The sequence below is a fragment of the Moschus berezovskii genome, chromosome X (assembly GCF_049115385.1).
Source record: "Moschus berezovskii isolate FMDL1 chromosome X, NW_MosBer_1.0, whole genome shotgun sequence".
NCBI classification, from domain to species: domain Eukaryota; kingdom Metazoa; phylum Chordata; class Mammalia; order Artiodactyla; family Moschidae; genus Moschus; species Moschus berezovskii.
Window position 1 is genome coordinate 36,747,347 of NC_142488.1, and position 20,897 is coordinate 36,768,243.

Here is a 20,897-nt window from a genome sequence, read left to right on the forward strand (position 1 = left end):
GAAGCTGGGAGGTTCAAGGTTAGAGGTAGGAGGGAGACTTTATTTCTGCAGTATATCCTTTTATATGGTTTAAATTTCTTAACATATAAATGTTTTACGTACATAATTACATAAGTCCATAAATAAATACACTAAAATAAAAAAGTGCAGGTCCTCCTAGGAGAAGCCCTATGTTACAATACTCCCAGCTTCGAGTATAAGATTAATAGATGCAAACTAGTATATATAGGATGGCTACACAATAAGGTCCTACTGTACAGCATGGGGAAATATATTCGCTACCCTGTGATAAACCAGAATGGAAAAGAATATGCATATTATATGTTTACATATATGTATGTATGTTCTTTTTATATATAATGGAGTTTCCTTGCTGTGCAGCAGAAATTAACACATTGTAAATCAACTAAACTTCAAAAAATTTAATAAAAAGGTACTCCTAGCCTCATACAGAATGAGTAGGCCTTTCAGAGGATAAAAACTAATCCTACAAGTGACTCATACACAAACCAGTTCTGAGCGATCCCCACAGAACCTTTTACATAATCCATCTCTACTAAATTCTTTTCTTCGTTACGTTTCTTATTAGTTATGATTTCTGATCAGGAGTCTTTTGGAAGGAAAATGCCCCTAAATAGAGGCCATTGCAGAAACAAAGGACAGAATTGACCTTTCCATTAAGGGACGATGATTTATAATATTGTGCACCAGTGTATTTCTGGCTGAGCATGTGTTTGCTGTTATCTCAGTGGTCACTGCCATAGCTCACTCTGATAACCTAAGACATTCAGAGGTGAGCGTGTGAGGCCTAAAACTCACTCTCTGCTTCTGCTTCTTGATTTTAAGATTGACTAGGTCCGTCTAGTCAAGGCTATGGTTTTTCCAGTGGTCATGTATGGATGTGAGAGTTGGACTGTGAAGAAAGCTGATCGCTGAAGAATTGATGCTTTTGAACTGTGGTGCTGGAGAAGACTCTTGAGAATCCCTTGGACTGCAAGGAGATCCAACCAGTCCATTCTAAAGGAGATCAATCCTGGGTGTTCATTGGAAGGACTTATGCTAAAGCTGAAACTCCAATACTCTGGCCACCTCATGCGATGAGTTGACTCACTGGAAAAGAGTCTGATGCTGGGAGGGAGTGCGGGTAGGAGGAGACGGGGACGACGGAGAATGAGATGGCTGGATGGCATCACCGACTCGATGGACGTGAGTTTGAGTGAACTCCGGGAGTTGGTGATGGACAGGGAGGCCTGGCGTGCTGTGATTCATGGGGTCGCAAAGAGTCGGACACGACTGAGCGACTGAACTGAACTGAACTGAAGGGATTTCTAGGGACATGGGACTATCAGTGCTAAAACCAGGAAGGGTGCAGGCAAACTAGAGTGATCTGGTCACCCAAAAGCCATGTCAGGCACAGTGCTTCAGGCTGATCCAACAGGTGAGCTCTGGAGTGGAGGTCATGCCCCAGTGCTGTCCCAACCTGAGGCAGGGAGGATGGACTTTTATTCTTGGAACCAGTCATTGTCAAGGGCAGCATGGAGAGGTGGGTGTTGAATCCTCTGGCACTTTTTTTCTTTGTTTTTTTTACTAGTTTCAGAGTTTACCTTTGGATTTTTTTTTTAATAATTGGAAGATAATTGCTTTACAGTATGGGCTGGCTTCTGTCATACAACAATGTGAATCAGCCACAAGTACACATATGTTCCCCTCCCTCCTGAACCTCACCCCCCACCCCATCCCACCCCTCTAGGTTGTCACAGAGCACCAGGCTGAGCTCCCTGTGCCCATACAGCAGCTTCCCACTTTGGCAGGAAGAGCAGCTGGGGAGTCAGAGGGCCATCTCCTAAAGAAGAGATGAGTGTTAGGTATTAAAAGCACACTGATGGGGACTTCCCTAGTGGTCCAGTGGTTAAGAATCTGCCTGCCAATACAGGGGACACAGGTTCGATCCCTGATTGGGGAAGATCCACATGCCACTGAGCAACTAAGCCTACGAGCTGCAACTACTGAAGCCCATGCTCTAGAAGCCTGCACACTGCAACTAGAGAGTAGCCCCTACTCATGGCAACTAGAGAAAGCCCTGGTGCAGCAATGAAGACCCAGCACAGCCAAAACTAAAAATAAACAAATAAATAAGTAGATTTAAAAAGCACACTGAAAAGGGAAGAGGGGGCAAAAGATATAGATCAGGGTCCTCTGAGGGCCTCTGGGTAGAACACCAGCATTGTCTGCTGCATCCTGCCAAAACCAAATGAAACAAACAAGGCAAAAGAAAATACCTTCCCCTTGTGTTCTTGCTGAACCAGGTTGAGTCAACGTACCCTGCTGCCTTAGTCTCCCAGGACTGCCATAACAAATCCCCACAAACTGGGTGGCTTAAAACAACAGAAATGTGTTCTTTCACAGCTCTGGAGGCTAGAAGTCCAAAATCCAAGTGTTGGCAGGATAACACTCCACCACCACCACACATACACACACACACAATGCATCTAGGGGAGGATCCTTCCTTGTCTCTTTCCCACTTCCGGTAACTTCAGGCATTCCTTGCCTTGTGGCTGCATCACTCCAGCCTCTGCCTCCATCCTTCCTTTATGCCCATTTTCTCTGTCCACATGTTCCTCTTCTTATGAGGATAGCAGTTATAATAAACTTCAGTTCAGTTCAGTTCAGTTCAGTCGCTCAGTCATGTCTGACTCTTTGCGACCCCATGAATCACAGCATGCCAGGCCTCCCTGTCCATCACCAACTCTCGGACTTCACTCAAACTCACCTCCATCGAGTCGGTGATGCCATCCAGCCATCTCATTCTCTGTCGTCCCCTTCTCCTCCTGCCCCTAATCCCTCCCAGCATCAGAGTCTTTTCCAGTGAGTCAACACTTCACATGGCTTGTGAGTCAATACAAGCCAAAGTATTGGAGCTTCAGCTTTAGCATCAGTCCTTCCAATGAACACTCAGGACTGATCTCCTTTAGAATGACTGGTTGGATATCCTTGCAGTCCAAGGGACTCTCAAGAGTCTTCTCCAACACCACAGTTCAAATGCATCAATTCTTTGGTGATCAGTTTTCTTCACAGTCCAACTCTCACATCCATACATGACCACTGGAAAAACCATAGCTTTGACTAGACGGACCTTGGTTGGAAAAGTAATTTCTCTGCTTTTTAATATGCTGTCTAGGTTGGTCATAATCCAGTATCAGTTCAGTTTAGTTGCTTAGTCATGTCCGACTCTTTGCAACCCCATGGACTGCAGCACACCAGGCCTCCCTGTCCATCACCAACTCCCAGAGCTTGCTCAAACTCATGTCCATCAAGTCGGTGATGCCATCCAACCATCTCATCCTCTGGCGTCCCCTTCTCCTCCCACCTTCAATTTTTCCTAGCATCAGGGTCTTTTCCAACGAGTCAGTTCTTCACATCAGGTGGCCAAAGTATTGGAGTTTCAGCTTCAGCATCAGTCCTTCCAATTAATATTCAGGACCGATTTCCTTTAGGATGGACTGATTGGATCTCCTTGCAGTCCAAGGGACTCTCAAGAGGTCTTCTCTAACACCACAGTTAAAAAGCATCAATTCTTCGGTGCTCAGCTTTCTTTTTGGTCCAACTCTCACATCTATGCATGACTAGTAGAAAAACCATAGCTTTGACTAGATGGACCTTTATTGGCAAAGTAATGTCTCTGCTTTTTAATATCCTGTCTAGGTTGGTCATAGCTTTTCTTCCAAGGAATAAGCGTCTTTTAATTTCATGGCTGCAGTCACCATCTGCAGTGATTTTGGAGCCCAATGTGACCTCCTTTTAACTAAATACATCTGCAAAGACTCTACTTCTAAAAAAAGGTCACATTCTAGGACTTTCCTGGTGTTCCAGTGGTTAAGAATCCACCTAGCAGTGCAGGGTACGTGGGTTTGATCCCTGGTCAGGGAACTAAGATCCCACATGCCTTGGAGCAAATAAGCCTCTACTAGTGAGCCCACATGCTCTGGAGCCAGCACACAACTACAGAGATTGTGGCCTGCAAGAAAAGATCTCACATACTGAAACTAAGATCCTGAGCATGCAACTAAGACCTGACACAGCCAAATAAATAAATATATTTTTAAAAGGTCTCATTCTGAGGTTTTGGTGGGGAATAAATGTTTGGAAGACATTCTTCTACCTAATACACTTGCCATGGAAGAAATGCCAGGTAGGCAGCATAGGGTGCCACCCTATTTTATGTAGTAAACTTTGGGGACTCAGAGAGCTAACTCTTGTAAGAGAGAATTCTCTCTCATTCAGCAAAAACTGAGATAAAAGGTCAGATCTAACATGTGAATAAGGTAGTTCTTCATTTTATGGGAAAACTTAGCACACTCTTGCTGCAAATCTAGTCCGAGGAAGGGCTCTATATTAATGCAAACAATTTTACAGATAAAATATATATTCACAATGATTGTTCCATGCTATAAGGTGTTTTTGGCAAGGTTTTATTCTGTTGGAGAAATACATGATTTAAACATTTTATTGAATATCCAAGATGTTTTATTAAATCAAAGGGAAAAAATTCCAATGTTACAGAGTAATTTCAGTATTGTTCTTATGCAGAAACTCATTTAAATGATAACAAGTATTAAAACCTGGTTAAATCTGGGTGGGAGTAAGAGTTTTTAAAAGTCTTCTGGAAAGTCTGAAGTGTAGAAGTTGCTCCATCAGTTTATAAGTAGACCCATTTCCTTTAAAGATAAAGCTAGCAGGTTTATTATAAATTTGAGAAGCACTGAAAATTTTCCAAGGCCATAATTAATCTATTTCCTCATCCTTTAACCAAGAATAACTTACATGTTTGAGAAAACATAATTTTGTCCTGGATTGTAAAGTTGTTCCATAAACTATTGATGGTAATGATTTTAACATTGTTCTAAGTGAGTATTTAGACTGAACTGGGTCTGTTAATCACCTTCATCTGGTTTTAAGATTTATGTCAAAGCCATAGAGTGATTTAGTACTGAAAGCTTAGCTGTGAGTAAAGAATTCCTCTTTGTATTCTCAGTCATGGCCCAGTGCATGCAAGGTTGGGTGATTTTGTAATTTCCAAACCACTCTGTTGGTTCTCTAAGTACTTATTGATTCCTTCTCTAAGAATGATTATACTTGGAAGGATAAAACCTGCTTTCCAGAGGGAAGGCTGAATTTTCAGGGCAGGAGGTACCTGGGGTAAGAGCCAAGCCTTTTCATTTATGTTTCCCAGTATGAATGGTCACAACATGAGTTACTAAATTAGCAAGCCTTTATTAATTACCTTCCCCAAATATCGATAAACAAAGCTCCAGAATTTATGGCTATTGAGGGTGATAAAGCTGCAAAAAGATCTGCAGGAATCATCACCATCTGATAGCTTCTAACCTCAAGAATTGTTTTATTGAGAGAAGGAACTATGATAGATAAACATGTGTAAATAAACACAATTTCCAGTGAATAAACCTGAACATCCCTGTTGTGGGCTGAGTTTCCTGAGAAGCAGACTCTGAGATAGAGTTCAGACTGCAGGTTGTTGATGACGGCGTGCCCTTGAGAAGGGAGGGGAAGGAAACAGAAGTCAAACTGTGATTCAGGCCCGAAAGCAGCCTCAGCTGACCTGATAGAGAATTCTAGATCTGAGATGGTCATTTAAGGGTTGTCGCAGGTTTGGAGGAGGGAGTCAGGTTTTCATGTTCCCCTGTCAATCAGTCCCTGAATGCAGGTGGCCTTGGAAGGGTATGTGACCTTGGGTGCGTCAGCTCTCTGCAGCTGCGCCAGTGCCCAACTAGGGCTGACAGCTGAAAGCCACCTTCTAGCGCATGCGCAGCAGCTGGAGCACAAGTCCATTATTCATGAAGGGGATCTGGGTGGCATACCACACCCATTGCTGTGCCCTACTGAGAGTTTGTAAAAATGAGACATAAATCAATTCTAAGAATTCAGGAAAATGAGAAGGATGGGGATGCTGAGAATAATGATGGTGTTTTGACTGACGAGCCTTCCTCTTGGAGGGTCTGGAGGTGGGGCTGGCCCAGGGTTTTGACAAAGGAGGAGCTGACATGTTCCAATAAAGACACCCAGGAGGGGACAGAGGGGGAAGTGTTTAAGGTTGAAAGGCTGTGACGGCAGCAAAGGGCAAGACATGTACAAGTATGACAATGAGATTGGCTTTCCTGCAGCAAGATGTTGAGAAAAATTAAAAGAGACAGAAGCAAGAGATGTCGGCAGGGAGCCTTGATACCCTTAATCAGCTTCGACTTATGGAACAAGTGGTAAGCATTGAAGGCTTCGGAGATAATTCTGGCTGCTGCGTATAGCGCAGATTGGAAGTTGAGGATGGAGGCAGACGGGTTACCTGTGGGGTCTAGAAGAGTTGGGGGGACTTCAGCTGTTCCCACAGCGTCCCCTCACCTAAAGTTGAGACCAGTGAGCAAGCAAGGAAACTAGGGTGCAAAATTCATGCTTGCATGACTGTCAGTGAGTGCCTCACTCAAGTCCTGACCCTGCCCTCACCAAACGAACCCAAACACATATATTTCAGCAAAAACAGTATATTTGCTATGCAAAGGCCATTTCAAAGCCAGCTCCCTGCCTGCAGAACACTGGCTGGTGAGACTAAGATGTGTGCGTGGGCTCTTAGTATTTAGCTGAGACGCTGAGGGAAGGTTTCTCTGAGGAGGAAATATTTGAGTTGAGAGCATTGAGACTTGAAAGCATTATCCACATGGAGTGGGTGGGAAAAAGCATTTCAGACCAAAGGAAAACAAAAGCATTTGAAAAAAAACAACAGCTTGTAGAAAGACTCTGAGACAAAAATGCAGTAAGTTGTAGACTTACGTATATAATCCTCTTAAACTATTAGAGGAATAAGAAAAGGTGCTACCAAGAGCTGGAAAGCACCACACCCCATTTATCTTTAGGACTAAAGAGGTCAAAAATAATCAAAGCAAAATGCGGCAACTGATTACCTTTTTAAATTCCCAAAAGCACTCAAGCTTTGAAATTCTAGATGTCAACATCATATTCTACTGAACATGGGGAACAGGCATGTTCAGTAGGTTGGGCTATGACTTAAAGCAGAAACAGGAAAAAGAGCAGGAATATTGTTGAAAGTGATGCATATATAAGAAGGCATATATAATTTTTTTTAAAAATACCATATAACAGTTAATTCTTTCCCCTGCAGGGTTATGAGCCGGATCCCAGTATAACCAAGTTGGCAGAGCAATATGCCAAAGAGGTACGCTCCTTATATGTAAAGGTATCGTTGTCTTTCCCTGTCTCGTGAAGTTCTTTAACCAGCTTGCTTGTGTATGCCAGAACGGTACCAAGCTGTCGCTGACAAATGATCCATTGGAAGCAGCTTGTGGAGGCAATGTATTAATTACAGACACTTGGATAAGCATGGGACAAGAAGAGGAGAAGAAAAAGCGGCTCCAGGCTTTCCAAGGTTACCAGGTTACAATGAAGGTACAAATTGATGCCTCTCTGAAGGTTCATTAATCCCATTCATAAAGGCCAGAATCAGCTAATCACTCAATCACTTTTGGGAGAGCAGACTGTCCTTTCCTTCCTTAACAAGGACACACTGACTGTATCCCCCAGTGATTTCTCTCCTCCTGAAGATGAGCTCTGCCCTTTGGAAAGACACTTTTGTCCAGGATGAAGGAATTGAAACCCAGGCAGAAGAGAGAAGCAAGCCTTTCCCTCTCACAACAGCAGAGGCATCAGAATGCTTGATGATCTGTTTAGATATACTAGGCGACTTCTATTGCAAGCAGTTTCTTTTGATTTCTGCTCTAAGAAAAGCCCCATAGTTATGTACTTCAGGCTCACCCTTGCCTCTATTTTCCAAGGACTCTTAATTCCAATTTACTTTTGCTAACTGCCTCCAGGGCACTCCCAGGGGAATTCCATCTATTCTGATGCCTTTCATTAAGCTCTGAAGCATGGCTTGTCAACCTTGAGCGTGACTGAGAATTGACTGGAGTTGTTAATACACAGCTGGCAGGATCCCACTTCTCCAGGGATTCTAAATCAGTAGGTCAGGGGTGGGACCCAAGAATTTGCATTTCTGCCAAGTTCCCAGGTGGTGCAATGCTGCTACCCCAGGGTCAAGCTTTGAGAATCACTGTTCTGCAGGAATATACAAAAGTCAGGTGTACATTGGGATTCTGTCTGCAGAGCAACTCCTTTGTTTGGTGGAGAAAGGGATTAAGCAATTGCAATAGATGTTTTATTGATAAAATATTTAAAATATAAATACAAGCCCCTTATTTATACATGATAATAGAATGAAGTTAGAAAAATAAAGTGAAAATGTATTTGCCCTAGCCCCTTAACAGTGACTATTCCGAGAGGTAGCCGCTGTTTAACAATTTGATGTGTGTCTTTGCAGACCTTTTCTGTGTATTTACATATTCCAATACACACCCACACCCCTACACCTCTAATGATTTATCACAAATGGTAGATTAGACATATTATTCTGACTTACTTTTTCCACTTAACAAATCTTAGATTTTCTTGTCCATTCATTTAGATATTTTTCCTTCTTTTTAATGACTGCACAGAATTCCAAAGTATGAGTGGGCCTTATTTTATCTGTTTCCTGTCAAAACATTAGGCTATTTCTAATTATCCCAATTACAAGCAATGTTGCAGTGAAGATCCTCATATATATATTTCTTTGTGCAGGTGTTATAGAGAATAGAATTCTTTTAGGGAGAAGAATTTCTGGGTGAAGTAGTATATACTTTTTAAAATATGAGAAATCCAAAAAGAATTGATAATTTATAACTTCCTTCCACACTCTCTCCATTTATTTGCTATTTACATTTGTAATTTTTAAAAATCTGTATCTCATGCTTTTTAAAATTTGTGTTTCTCTGATTACTAATGAAGTTAAACATCTTTGAATGTTTATTGGCCATTTCCATGTTTTTCTATTAACTGCTATCATATTCTTTCATATTATATCATATCATATTCTTTGCCCATTTTCTATTGTGTTTTTTTAAACAAAACAAAAAAGGTTTAGCACAAAGGCAGTAATTTTGAGGTAAGAATTTATGATGGAATATAGTTTTGAATCTGTAAGTGAACAATGAAAATGGATGGGAAAATGTAATTTTTAGGAATTAACTGTTAGAGAAAATTAAAATTGTTAGAATAGTTACATGAAGAATGAATCATGTAATAGTGCATAGTGCCCATAATCCTGTTTAATGCACTCCTATCACAGAGGTCTTTTTCAACATTGTTTTAATCAGTAATTAAATTTGCTTCAAGTGCTAAAACCATAATTTGGAGACAGGCTAAAAAATATAATACAATCATGTAAAGACAACCTTTAATATATTGGGTTGGCCAAAAATTTCATTTCGGTTTTTCTGTACCATCTTACAGGAAAACCCAAATGAACTTTTTGGCAAATCCAATACGTTGGGACATAATTGGTGATTTTTGCTCTCATCTGCATCTTACCCTAGTAGAATTCTTTACTGAAAGGTCCACTATCTCACTAGACAGAGTACTAGAAAACTGAATTAGTGGTTTTATTTGGAGTGGTGATCTTCTAAATTAAAAAAAAAATGACTAGAAAGTTTCATAAGTTGAAAGTATCATATAGATTTCTGCTGGGTGCCTTGAGCTGAAATCCTCAGTCTGCCCCTTTATCTCTCCCTTTGCATGGACCTTTAAGCTTCCCTGGTGGCTCAGACTGTAAAAAGTCTGCCTGCAGTGCGGAAGTCCTGGGTTCAATCTCTTGATCAGAAAGATCCCCTGGAGAAGGAAATGGCAACCCACTCCAGTATCCTTGCCTGAAAAATCCCATGGACGGAGGAGCCTGGCAGGCTACAGTCCATGGGGTTGGAAAGAGTCTGACACAACTGAGTGACTTCACTTGACTCCAGGTCAGAGATGCTGACTCTGAAGAAGACAAATGTGATTGCTACCTATAAGAGTCAAAACACAGTCTTATCTCCATCTCTTCTGTAGACTGCTAAAGTTGCTGCCCCTGACTGGACATTTTTACACTGCTTGCCCAGAAAGCCAGAAGAAGTAGACGATGAAGTGTTTTATTCTCCACGATCTCTTGTATTCCCAGAGGCCGAAAACAGAAAGTGGACAATCATGGTAAGCAAGAAATGGGAATTGGAGGATGGGGAGTTCTCTGTGTGGCCCCAACTTGGTGATTCATGCCTTTTTGTAAACAATAAGCAGCTGGTATTACCCACATACATTACTTACTCATATGGTATCTTTTTTTTTCCAGAAAGTTCACAATAGATCATTAGTGCTTTTTAAAGCATGTATAGTGCATTTTTAATGGAGTAAGACTGGCCCCCATGTAAATATATCTATTTTTTAGTAAAAATTCTTACCATTGTTGATCAGCCTGAACACTAGCCACTATTGCCTGTCAACCATGATAGGTTGTATAATTCTTATACAATAATTTTATAATCCCCTTGTTACAGAAGCCCCTAATTCAGTGCCTGTCACAAAATGGGCATTCAAAGAAATCTTATTTCCTTCCTCCTCTGTTTCTTCCCTTCTATCATTGTCTAGGTAATTATTCTCTACTGGCTTTAGACAGTAGAGAAACATTTGTTCTTAGGTACAGAACATTACCAAAATTGCAGGAAGACTAATCTTAAAAATTATTATACCCTTTAACAAAATGCCACTAGTTTCATCTTCACCACCACTATTCTTGGAAACATTAACCTCACATCTCTGCTTTACAATATCTCAAATACCATGTTTTTCTCTGGAAAATAGAACACTCCAGTGCCATAATTTAGTACCACCATTTTTTAGCTTTTGGTGATTTAACTGATCTCCATTACTATATCAGCTAGGGTCTTACTGGAAAACAAAAAAAATCTACTTCAGGTAGAGAAATAAAAATAAATTTGTTAAAAGACATTAGGCACTTCCCAGAATGATTCATTCTTGTATATCACATATTCAGAAACAGAGGCAGGAAAACTGCCCAATAACACTGTGCTTCTTTTGTAACCAAAACACCACTGACCCAGCCTCCCATAGCCTGGTACCTAATGCCCTGGAAACTAAATGCCAGATAATCCATTATAGCTTCCATGGAGGAGAAAATGGCAACTGGCTCCAGTCTTCTTGCCTGGGAAATCCCATAGACAGAGGAGCCTGGCGGGCCATGGTACAGGGGATCGCAAAGATTCAGACACGACTGAGCACGCACATACACAAAACATTTAGTATGTTATCTAATACACTGTAAATATTGTTATTATAATTATCATCATCACTATCACCTTCATTGTTGATCAAATGCAGTGACCAGCAGAGATTTGAGCTCCAGTATGGCTTCCTGCTGACTCAGATGGTAAAGAATCAGCCTGCAATACGGGAGACCTGGGTTCAGCCCCTGGGTTGGGAAGATCCCTTGAAGAAGGGAACAGTTACCCACTCTAGTATTCTTGCCTGGATAATTCCATGGGCAGAGGAGCCTGACAGGCTATAGTCCAGGGGTTGCAAAGAGTCGGACACAACTGAGTGACTTTCACACACACACATGACTCCCTTTGCCATGAAAATTGGTATATCAGGCCCAAGTTTGTCATATCTAATAAGAGGAATGACTTTTTTTTTTTTTACTGTACCTTTCAGCTTACAGTGTCAGGACACTAACTTTGGCCAAAATGGCAATTATCATGTCACTTAGACCAGTGCCTCTAAAGCTTTTGATCCATTTGAATCCATTTGATCCATTTGAATCACCATGCATTGGAGAAGGAAATGGCAACCCACTCCCGTGTTCTTGCTTGGAGAATCCCAGGGACGGGGGAGCCTGGTGGGCTGCCATCTATGGGACTGCACAGAGTCAGACACGACTGAAGTGACTTAGCAGCAGCAGCAGCAGGGAATTGTTAAGTGGAAATTTGGATTTGGTCTGAGATGTGGCCCAAGATTGAGCATTTTTAATAAGCAACCAGGTAATGAAGATGCTGCTGTCCTGCAGACCACATTTTGAATAGCAAAGATCCAGATGCCAAAAAATAAAATGTGAACTCTCCAACCATATACCCCAGGAAGAAACATAGCAATGAATTTTCCTCAAGCTCTACTCTTTATCAGAAGATGATGACAATGACAAAGATAGATCAACCCAAATCTGTTAAAATAGATTCTTTTGTAGAAATTCAGGGGCTGGAGGGAGAACTAAAAGTAAATTTTCTAAAATATAATTATGAAGATGCTCTGTACTTCTGAATTTTTAAAGAGCTTATTATGCACTTGTGTATATATATATATATATATATATATATTATACACACACACAAATATACACACATATTCACAGTGAAGTTTTATGCCCACCCATGTGCCACCATCTAAGTCCTACCACCCTCTCTCCATCTCCCACCTTCCTGAGGTATCCACTTCCCCAATGGGTAAATATATTTAAAAAAGAAAAAAATAAGATGCATAGCCATATTAAAATGAAAGTAAAGAATCTAAAATAGAAAGAATGCTTGACTGGGAGTGAGAAGACTTGAATTCTGTAACTGTCTTTGATACTAGTCAACCACATCATTTTGGATAAGCATGACCTCTCTGGGTCTCAGTTTCCTTCTACATAAAATAAGTAGGTTGAGCTATCTAGATGGCAAATGACTTTTAATCTTAGGTTCTCAATCTCATCAGCAGGCTACATGGAGTCCTATGTTCAGAAGCTTCTAAGCCTGCCTGTGGTCTCAGAAGGAAAGAGTAACATAACTGACTAGTGATAACTGACATGGATTCTGGAAGGGGGTTGGTGACACACACACTGTCCTCTTTATACCTCCAAACCGGATGATGTGGACGTCCCACTGAGTTTAAGTTCATTTCAGCAACCATATACTGAGCATCTACTGTGTGCCAGGTTCTCTGCCAGGCACTGCAGATTAAAAAGAAAAAAAGAATATTGTTCAGTCTCCTCACAGTGTACAATTGATAGAAGCATGGCATTTTCAAGAGGGATGAGACCTTATAGATTATCTAAATTTCTATTTTATAGGCAAAGAAATTATTCTTAAATGGCTTATTGAGAATGGCATTCAGGCTCAGCACTGCTCTGCTAGATTCTTCTGGAATGTTCTAAAGATACAATACCTGTTTTCCTCTAGAATCTCCCTATCCAACACAGTAGCCACTAGGGGCACGTGGCTATTTAAATTTGGACTTCAGCTAACTAACTGGAGAAGGAAATGGCACCCCACTCCAGTATTCTTGTCTGGAGAATTCCATGGACAGAGGAGCCTGGCGGGCTACAGTCCATGGGGTTGCAAAGAGTCAAACACAACTGAGCAACCAAACAACACAAATGAACTAAAAGATAATAAAATATAAGATTCAATTCCTCAGACATACTAAGCACATTTTAAGTGTTCAATAGTCACATAGGGCTGGTGGCTACACTATTTGTATTTCACAGCATAGACAGGGAATGTTTCCATCACAACAGAAAGTCTTACTGGGCAGCACTACTGTCTGAAGGGTGATTTCCACACACATAGTTTCATTTACAGTCAGGACAGAAGAAGGAAGGAGAGACAAAATCTAGCCTCAAGTTCTGAGGTGCCCATAATGACTAATGTAATAACTAAATAGGTGAAGGGCTTGTTCTAAAAGCATATAACGTTTTTAAAGCAAACGTGTGCTCGTTCAGCACTCACATTAGCTTTTTAAGGTCTTCATACTGGGAGATTTCCAGCAGTGCTTTTCAGAACACTCTGGTAATCACATCATTCTCTCCATAGTGCACAGGCCTTTGGATCTCTTTGTTTAAAAAAAAAGAAAGAAAACAACACACACACATACACACACACACCCTCCTTACCACAAAGCTTGCTTTTATATTTTTCAATAATTACTAAGGCTACAGGACTCACGAAACATGAGGTGGGTTTCTTCCTCTGCCTACAAATTTTACTGTGGAGCTAAAGAAACCTAAAGGGACCCTGCAAAAAATCTGCCACTTCAAAGTACTACTATCAGGATGACCTTTAGATATACAACACCATTGCGAATGTAGTTCACAGTATTTTACCATCTCTTCTCTCCAAGTGAGGGGTGCCAGATAAAATACAGGATACCCAGCTACACTGGAGTTTCAAATGTGGTGTGCTGTTTAGACAATTTATTAAGACAATAAATAATTGTTTAGTCCTAAGGGCTTTCTTCATAGCTTAGTCGGTAAAGAATCTGCCTGCAATACAGGAGACGTGGGTTTGATACCTGGGTTGGGAAGATCCCCTGGAGAAGGAAATGGCAACCCACTCCAGTATTCTTGCCTGGAGAACCCCATGGACAGAGGAGCCTGGTGGGCTACAGTACATCGGGTCACAAAGAGTCAGACATGACTGAGCGCCTAAACACCACCACCAATATACATGTCCTATGTAATATTTGGAACATATTTATAGTTTAAGAAAAACTGTTGTTGACCTGAAATGCCTACTTATGTATGTATGTATATATGTATGTCTGTATCTAACTAAATCTGGCAGCAGCTCTACTCATAATTAACTTTCTAAGAGTTAATATTTGAACATAAATTTGACATATGCTATGACCATTAAAAACAAAACCAAGCCTAAGAGGTGAACCCTGCTGCTGCTGCTAACTCACTTCAGTCGTGTCCGACTCTGTGCAATCCCATAGATGGCAGCCCACCAGGCTCCCCCGTCCCTGGGATTCTCCAGGCAAGAACACTGGAGTGGGTTGCCATTTCCTTCTCCAATGTGTGAAAGTGAAAAGTGAAAGTGAAGTCACTCAGTCGTGTCCAACCCTTAGCGACCCCACGGACTGCAGCCTACCAGGCTCCTCCATTCATGGGATTTTCCAGGCAAGAGTACTGGAGTGGCTTAGAGGTAACCCCGGGAACCCATAAAAAAAGCTTAAAATATTTTACTGGAAGATGTTCTTATCCTAGTGTTTGACCTTTCTGTCTACTTCTTGTCATTCAGCTCTCAACTTAAATGTCATTCTTTAACAAGATTTTCCCTGTCCACCCTCTTTAGGTGGTTCCCTAACCTCCTTTATCCTGTTTTTTTTTTTTTGTAATTTTCTAATGACATTTATCACTCCTTGATATTTTATTTTTTATTTGTTACCTGTCCTCTCCCTATAATGATATGTGCTCAATACATTTTTGTAGCCTGAAGGCAATACAGAATATTGTTTGGTTCTCAAACATGGACTTTGGAAATCAAGTTAAAATTCTGGCTCTCTGTGTGGTCTTGGGGAAGTATCATAACTCCCCTAAGTCCAGTTTATTCATATGAAAATGGTGATCAAGGAATAGGACAGGCAGGTACAGATCCACACCTCACTGCTACCACTCAGGAAATACATGTGCTTCAGTCTCCCCATCTGTATTTCATGTCTTTTCCTACCTCACACAGTAGAAAAGGATATTACATAGTCTGGTCAAAAAGCAAAAGCACTCAGACATAAAAAGGAATGAATCTGAGTCATTTGTAGTGATGTGGATAAACCCAGAGCCTGTTATACAAAGTGAAGTAAGTTAGAAAGAGAAAAACAAGTATAATATATTAATGCATCTACATGGAATCTAGAAACATGGTACTGATGAATCTATCTGCATGACAGGAACAGAGATGCAGACATAGAGAACAGACTTGTGGACACAGGGGAAAGGGGGTGGATGAACTGAGAAAGCAGCACTGACATATAGACACTACCGTGTGTAAAATACATGGCTAGTGGGAAGCTGCTGCACAGCACAGGGAGCTCAGCTCAGTGCTCTGTGATGACCTAGAGGGGTAGGATTGGCAAGGGGTGTGGGAGGGAGGCTCAAGAGGGAGAGGATATATGTATACTTAGAGCTGATTCACTTTGTTGTACAGCAGAGACCAATACAACATTGTAAAGCAATTATATTTCAATAAAAATAAAAGGAAGAATGCAAAAAAAAAAAGAAGAAGAAGAAGCAAGAACAAGTACCTGAAAGGCAGTAAAACTACCTCTTAAGAGTGGAGTCAGAGAAACTTGGGTCCAAACCCAGTTCTGTGTTGTTTCCATGCTTGAGTTTCTCATCTATAACTGATGATAGCAGAGATTCCCTTAGAAGGTTGTTGTGTTACACGAGCTAATTTACAAACACTTCTCTCTACCTTACTGCAGTACCTAGCGCAGTGATAATATCAGCAACAGTGATGAAGACAAATGTTGATGGTAAGATACTTAGTTTGGTAAGTATCACTCAGTCAGCATTTGTCATCATCACTGTCTCTGATATTATTACTATTGTTGTTATTTTGGAAGTTGGGAGGAGTAAAAGTGAAAATTCCTGTTTGCTGCTGATGGCCTGATGGTAAGTTGTACTCTAGCTTATAAATATTCTTTCAGGAGAACCCAGATTCAGAAAGACATTATTCATTAACCTTAATAGTCTACATCTAATTTATTCTAAACTTTTCTAGGTTACAAGTATCCAAACCACAGTGTAAACACAAGGATGGGAGGAATTCTATTTCTCTACAACCAGCCAATAGTCAGTCAGTTCAGTTCAGTCGCTCAGTCGTATCTGATTCTTTGCGACCCCATGAACTGCAGCACACTAGGCCTCCCTGTCCATCACCAACTCCCGGAGTCCACCCAAACCCATGTCCACTGAGCCGGTGATACCATCCAACCATCTCATCCTCTGTCATCCCCTTCCCCTCCTGCCCCCAATCCCTCCCAGCATCAGAGTCTTTTCCAGTGAGTCAGCTCTCCACATCAGGTGGCCAAAGTATTGGAGTTTCAGCTTCGACATCAATCTTTCCATTGAACACCCAGGACTGATTTCCTTTAGGATGGACTGGTTGGATCTCCTTGCAGTCCAAGGGACTCTCAAGAGTCTTCTCCAGCACCACAGTTCAAAAGCATCAATTCTTCTGCGCTCAGATTTCTTTATAGTCCATCTCTTACATGCATACGTGACCACTGGAAAAACCATAGCCTTGACTAGACGGACCTTTGTTGACAAAGTAATGTCTCTGCTTTTTATTTTTTTATTTTTTATTTATTTATTTTTTTTGTAGTTAATTTATTTTTTATTGGAGGCAAATTATTTTACAAAATTATATTGGTTGGTTTTGCCATACATTGATATGAATTTGCCCCGGGTTTACATAAGTTCCCCCTCCTGAACCCCCCTCCCACCTCCCTCCTCCCTTTATCCTCCCTCTGGGTCATCCCCGCATCTGCTTTTTAATATGCTATCTAGGTTGGTCATAACTTTCCTTCCAAGGAGTAAGCGTCTTTTAATTTCATGGTTGCAGTCACCATCTGCAGTGATTTTGGAGCCCAGAAAAATAAAGTCTGACACTGTTTCCACAGTTTCCCCATCTATTTCCCATGAAGTGATGGGACCAGATGCCATGATCTTCGTTTTCTGAATGTGGAGCTTCAAGTCAACCTTTTCACTCTCCTCTTTCACTTTCATCAAGATGCTTTTGAGTTCCTCTTCACTTTCTGCCATAAGGGTGGTGTCATCTGCATATCTGAGGTTATCAATATTTCTCCCGGCAATCATGATTCCAGTTTGTGCTTCCTCCAGCCCAGAGTGTCTCATGATGTACTCTGCATATAAGTTAAATAAGCAGGGTGACAATATACAGCCTTGACGTACTCCTTTTCCTATTTGGAACCAGTCTGTTGTTCCATGTCCAGTTCTAACTGTTGCTTCCTGACCTGCATACAGGTTTCTCAAGAGGCAGGTCAGGTGGTCTGGTATTCCCATCTGGTTCAGAATTTTCCACAGTTTGTTGTGATCCACACAGTCAAAGGCTTTGGCATAGTCAATAAAGCAGAAATAGATGTTTTTCTGGAACTCTATTGCTTTCTCCATGATCCAGCGGATGTTGGCAATTTGACCTCTGGTTCCTCTGCCTTTTCTAATACCAGCTTGAACATCTGGAAATTCACGGTTCATGTATTGCTGAAGCCTAGCTTGGAGAATTTTGAGCATGACTTTACTAGCGTGTGAGATGAGTGCGATTGTGCAGTAGTTTGAACATTCTTTGGCATTGCCTTTCTTTGGGATTGGAATGAAAATTCACCTTTTGCAGTCCTGTGACCACTGCTGAGTTTTCCAAATTTGCTGGCATATTGAGTGCAGCACTTTCACAGCACCATCTTTCAGGATTTGAAATATCTCAATTGGAATTCCATCACCTCCACTAGCTTTGTTCGTAGTGATGCTTCCTAAGACTCACTTGACTTCACATTCCAGGATGTCTGGCTCTAGGTCAGTGATCACACCATTGTGATTATCTGGGTTGTGAAGATCTTTTTTGCATAGTTCTTCTGTGTATTCTTGCCACCTCTTCTTAATATCTTCTGCTTCTGTTGGTCCCTACCATTTCTGTCCTTTATTGAGCCCATCTTTGCATGAAATGTTCCCTTGGTATCTCTGATTTTCTTGAAGAGATCTCTAGTCTTTCCCATTCTGTTGTTTTCCTCTATTTCTTTGCATTGATTGCTGAGGAAGGCTTTCTTATCTCTCCTTGCTATTCTTTGGAACTCTACATTCAAATGGGTATATATTTCCTTTTCTCCTTTGCTTTTCACTTCCCTTCTTTTCACAGCTATTTGTAAGGCCTCCTCAGACAGCCATTTTGGTTTTTTGCATTTCTTTTTCTTGGGGATGGTCTTGATTCTTGTCTCCTGTACAATGTCACGAACCTCTGTCCATAGTTCATCAGGCACTCTATCAGATCTAGTCCCTTAAATCTATTTCTCACTTCCACTGTATAGTCATAAGGGATTTGATTTAGGTCATACCTGAATGGTCTAGTGGTTTTTTCCACTTTCTTCGATTTCAGTGAATAGGCTTCACTTATGACTAGAAAAGCCAATTATGGCTACCACCTTGGTACCTCCATTTGGCTCTCACCGGCACTGGTCCTGGAATGAGGCCTAAAAAAAATGGTGTTTGTGTATATATTAGGGTCAGCATGATCCCTCATGAGCTCCCTTAATAAAAATTAGTATTAGTTTGGAAGCGACACCTTATCATTTCCTTAGGAAAACACATGTCTTCCATAGGCCTTCAAAGCTGTAACCCGGGTCCTCTTCCATAGGTCCCTAAGCAGGATCTTGCTAATCTTTACCCATTTCTTTCTTTCTCTTTCTCTGTGTGTCATTCCAGGCTGTCATGGTGTCCCTGCTGACAGATTATTCACCTCAGCTCCAGAAGCCAAAGTTTTGATGCGCTGATGCTTCTCCAGAGAGAAACCATGTTCTTCAGGAACAGAATAAGTCAGTTTATGAAGGAAGGTGAAGAGAACAAATTACAGAAATAAACAAATTCTAACACATGGTATAGGTGAATGGTATGATATTGCTTTGCCACTGTGAAACCTTCCTGAAACTCCTAACTTCAGTGCTGATGCACTGTAACATGTGGCTCAACTTGGTTTAAACTTTCTAATTCACAATTTCTGAGTTACATTTGGGTACGATATTAATAATCATATACATTTGCTTCAACTAAACATAAAATACTGTGTTCATAACACATAATGCCTATGCCATTAAAAGTAATCTATGCTTATTGCTCTAATAAATTATCACCCATGCTAATTTATAAGCAAACATTTACCAGGAAGTCAGCTGCTGGCTGACCTATGGGCTGTGCTCATATTCCCTAGGACCAGCAAGGAAGCCAAATGATCCATCTTGCTGATGTAACACAATTTGCAGGCAAATGGGGTAGACAGACATTCACTTAGGGAGGCAAAATGATGAAATTCTTAGGAAAACAGCTATAATTGTGTCCAAACTCTGGAGTTTTTTCCAGTCATTTGTGGAAGGAGGGTCCTTTGAGAGCATCTCTCTTCTGTAATGAATACTTAATGCTACAAGCCTAAAGAAGCCTTTGTGAACAAGTGGTAAAACCACGGATACCTAAGTAGGAATATAATGTCCATTAGTGACATTTTCATAGGTTCAAATTCTCCAGCAGGAGCAATTTAATTTTTTTTTCATGTTTGTGCTTGTCATGCAGCTCATCATACCATGCACTGGATATTTCCATAAATCCAGTACTTGCCGCATTTTAGTCTATATTTTCCTCTAATTTTTCTTCAAGCTAAGAACAATTTGCACCACTGGATTATTATGTAATTAAAGCTAGATGTCTCTTGTAGGTGAACGAAACGTGTAGTATGAATTATTATGATATAATTTAAAATCTTTAGTTCAAATGTTAAATAAGTGAAACTTTTCAAAGGTAATGTATTTTATAGAGGACAAGAAGAGTAATTAACTTGACATGCCATTTCTACTACTGGAAGAATGTTTCCAGCCTAGTTGACTGATATTCTTCAGCAGATAGCTATGACTTAAATGCGTGAGTACGAGATGAATTACAAATTGGATCTGCAATGAAGATGCAATAAAACATATTTAGTAGGGAGAGGGGGGAAAGCGCATAATATTAGAGGGGAAAAAATTCAATTTTTCTAGTAAATAACAAAGGTGACTTTCATGTTGATGGCAATTTATTGGGAGCACTTAAGAAAGAAAGAGTGGAGTTTTGTAAACTGTCATCTTTCAGCTGAGAGTATAAGGACAATTTAACCAAGAGGTGCTGTGTGGGTTGCAGGGGCTTTCAAACCTCAAACTGCCTCCATACAAAGGACATGATCCTGAGTAATCTTCCACTTTCTAAATAGTCCCCTATGGCAGGGGTCCCTCAACCTTGGAGATCTAATGCCTGGTGATCTGAGGTGGAGCTGATGTGATAATAATAGAAATAAAGTGCATAATAAACGTAATACACTTGAAACATCCCGCAACCACCCGCCACCCCCAGTCTGTGGAAAAACTGTCTTCCACGAAACCCATCCCTG

The 20,897-nt window shown here is 40.8% G+C and overlaps 1 protein-coding gene across 1 annotated transcript in view; it reads left to right on the plus strand.

The window, feature by feature from the left end:
* The window catches only part of OTC (ornithine transcarbamylase), a 77,208-nt gene extending 57,117 nt beyond the window's left edge, over window positions 1–20,091 (plus strand). Inside the window, exons 7-10 of the mRNA XM_055438495.2 lie at window positions 7,187–7,240; window positions 7,321–7,470; window positions 10,000–10,137; window positions 19,193–20,091. Of these exons, the coding sequence (XP_055294470.1) occupies window positions 7,187–7,240; window positions 7,321–7,470; window positions 10,000–10,137; window positions 19,193–19,252 (402 nt within the window). The 3' untranslated portion in view covers window positions 19,253–20,091. The remainder of the gene's footprint in view (window positions 1–7,186; window positions 7,241–7,320; window positions 7,471–9,999; window positions 10,138–19,192) is intronic.
* Window positions 20,092–20,897: the final 806 nt, after the last annotated feature.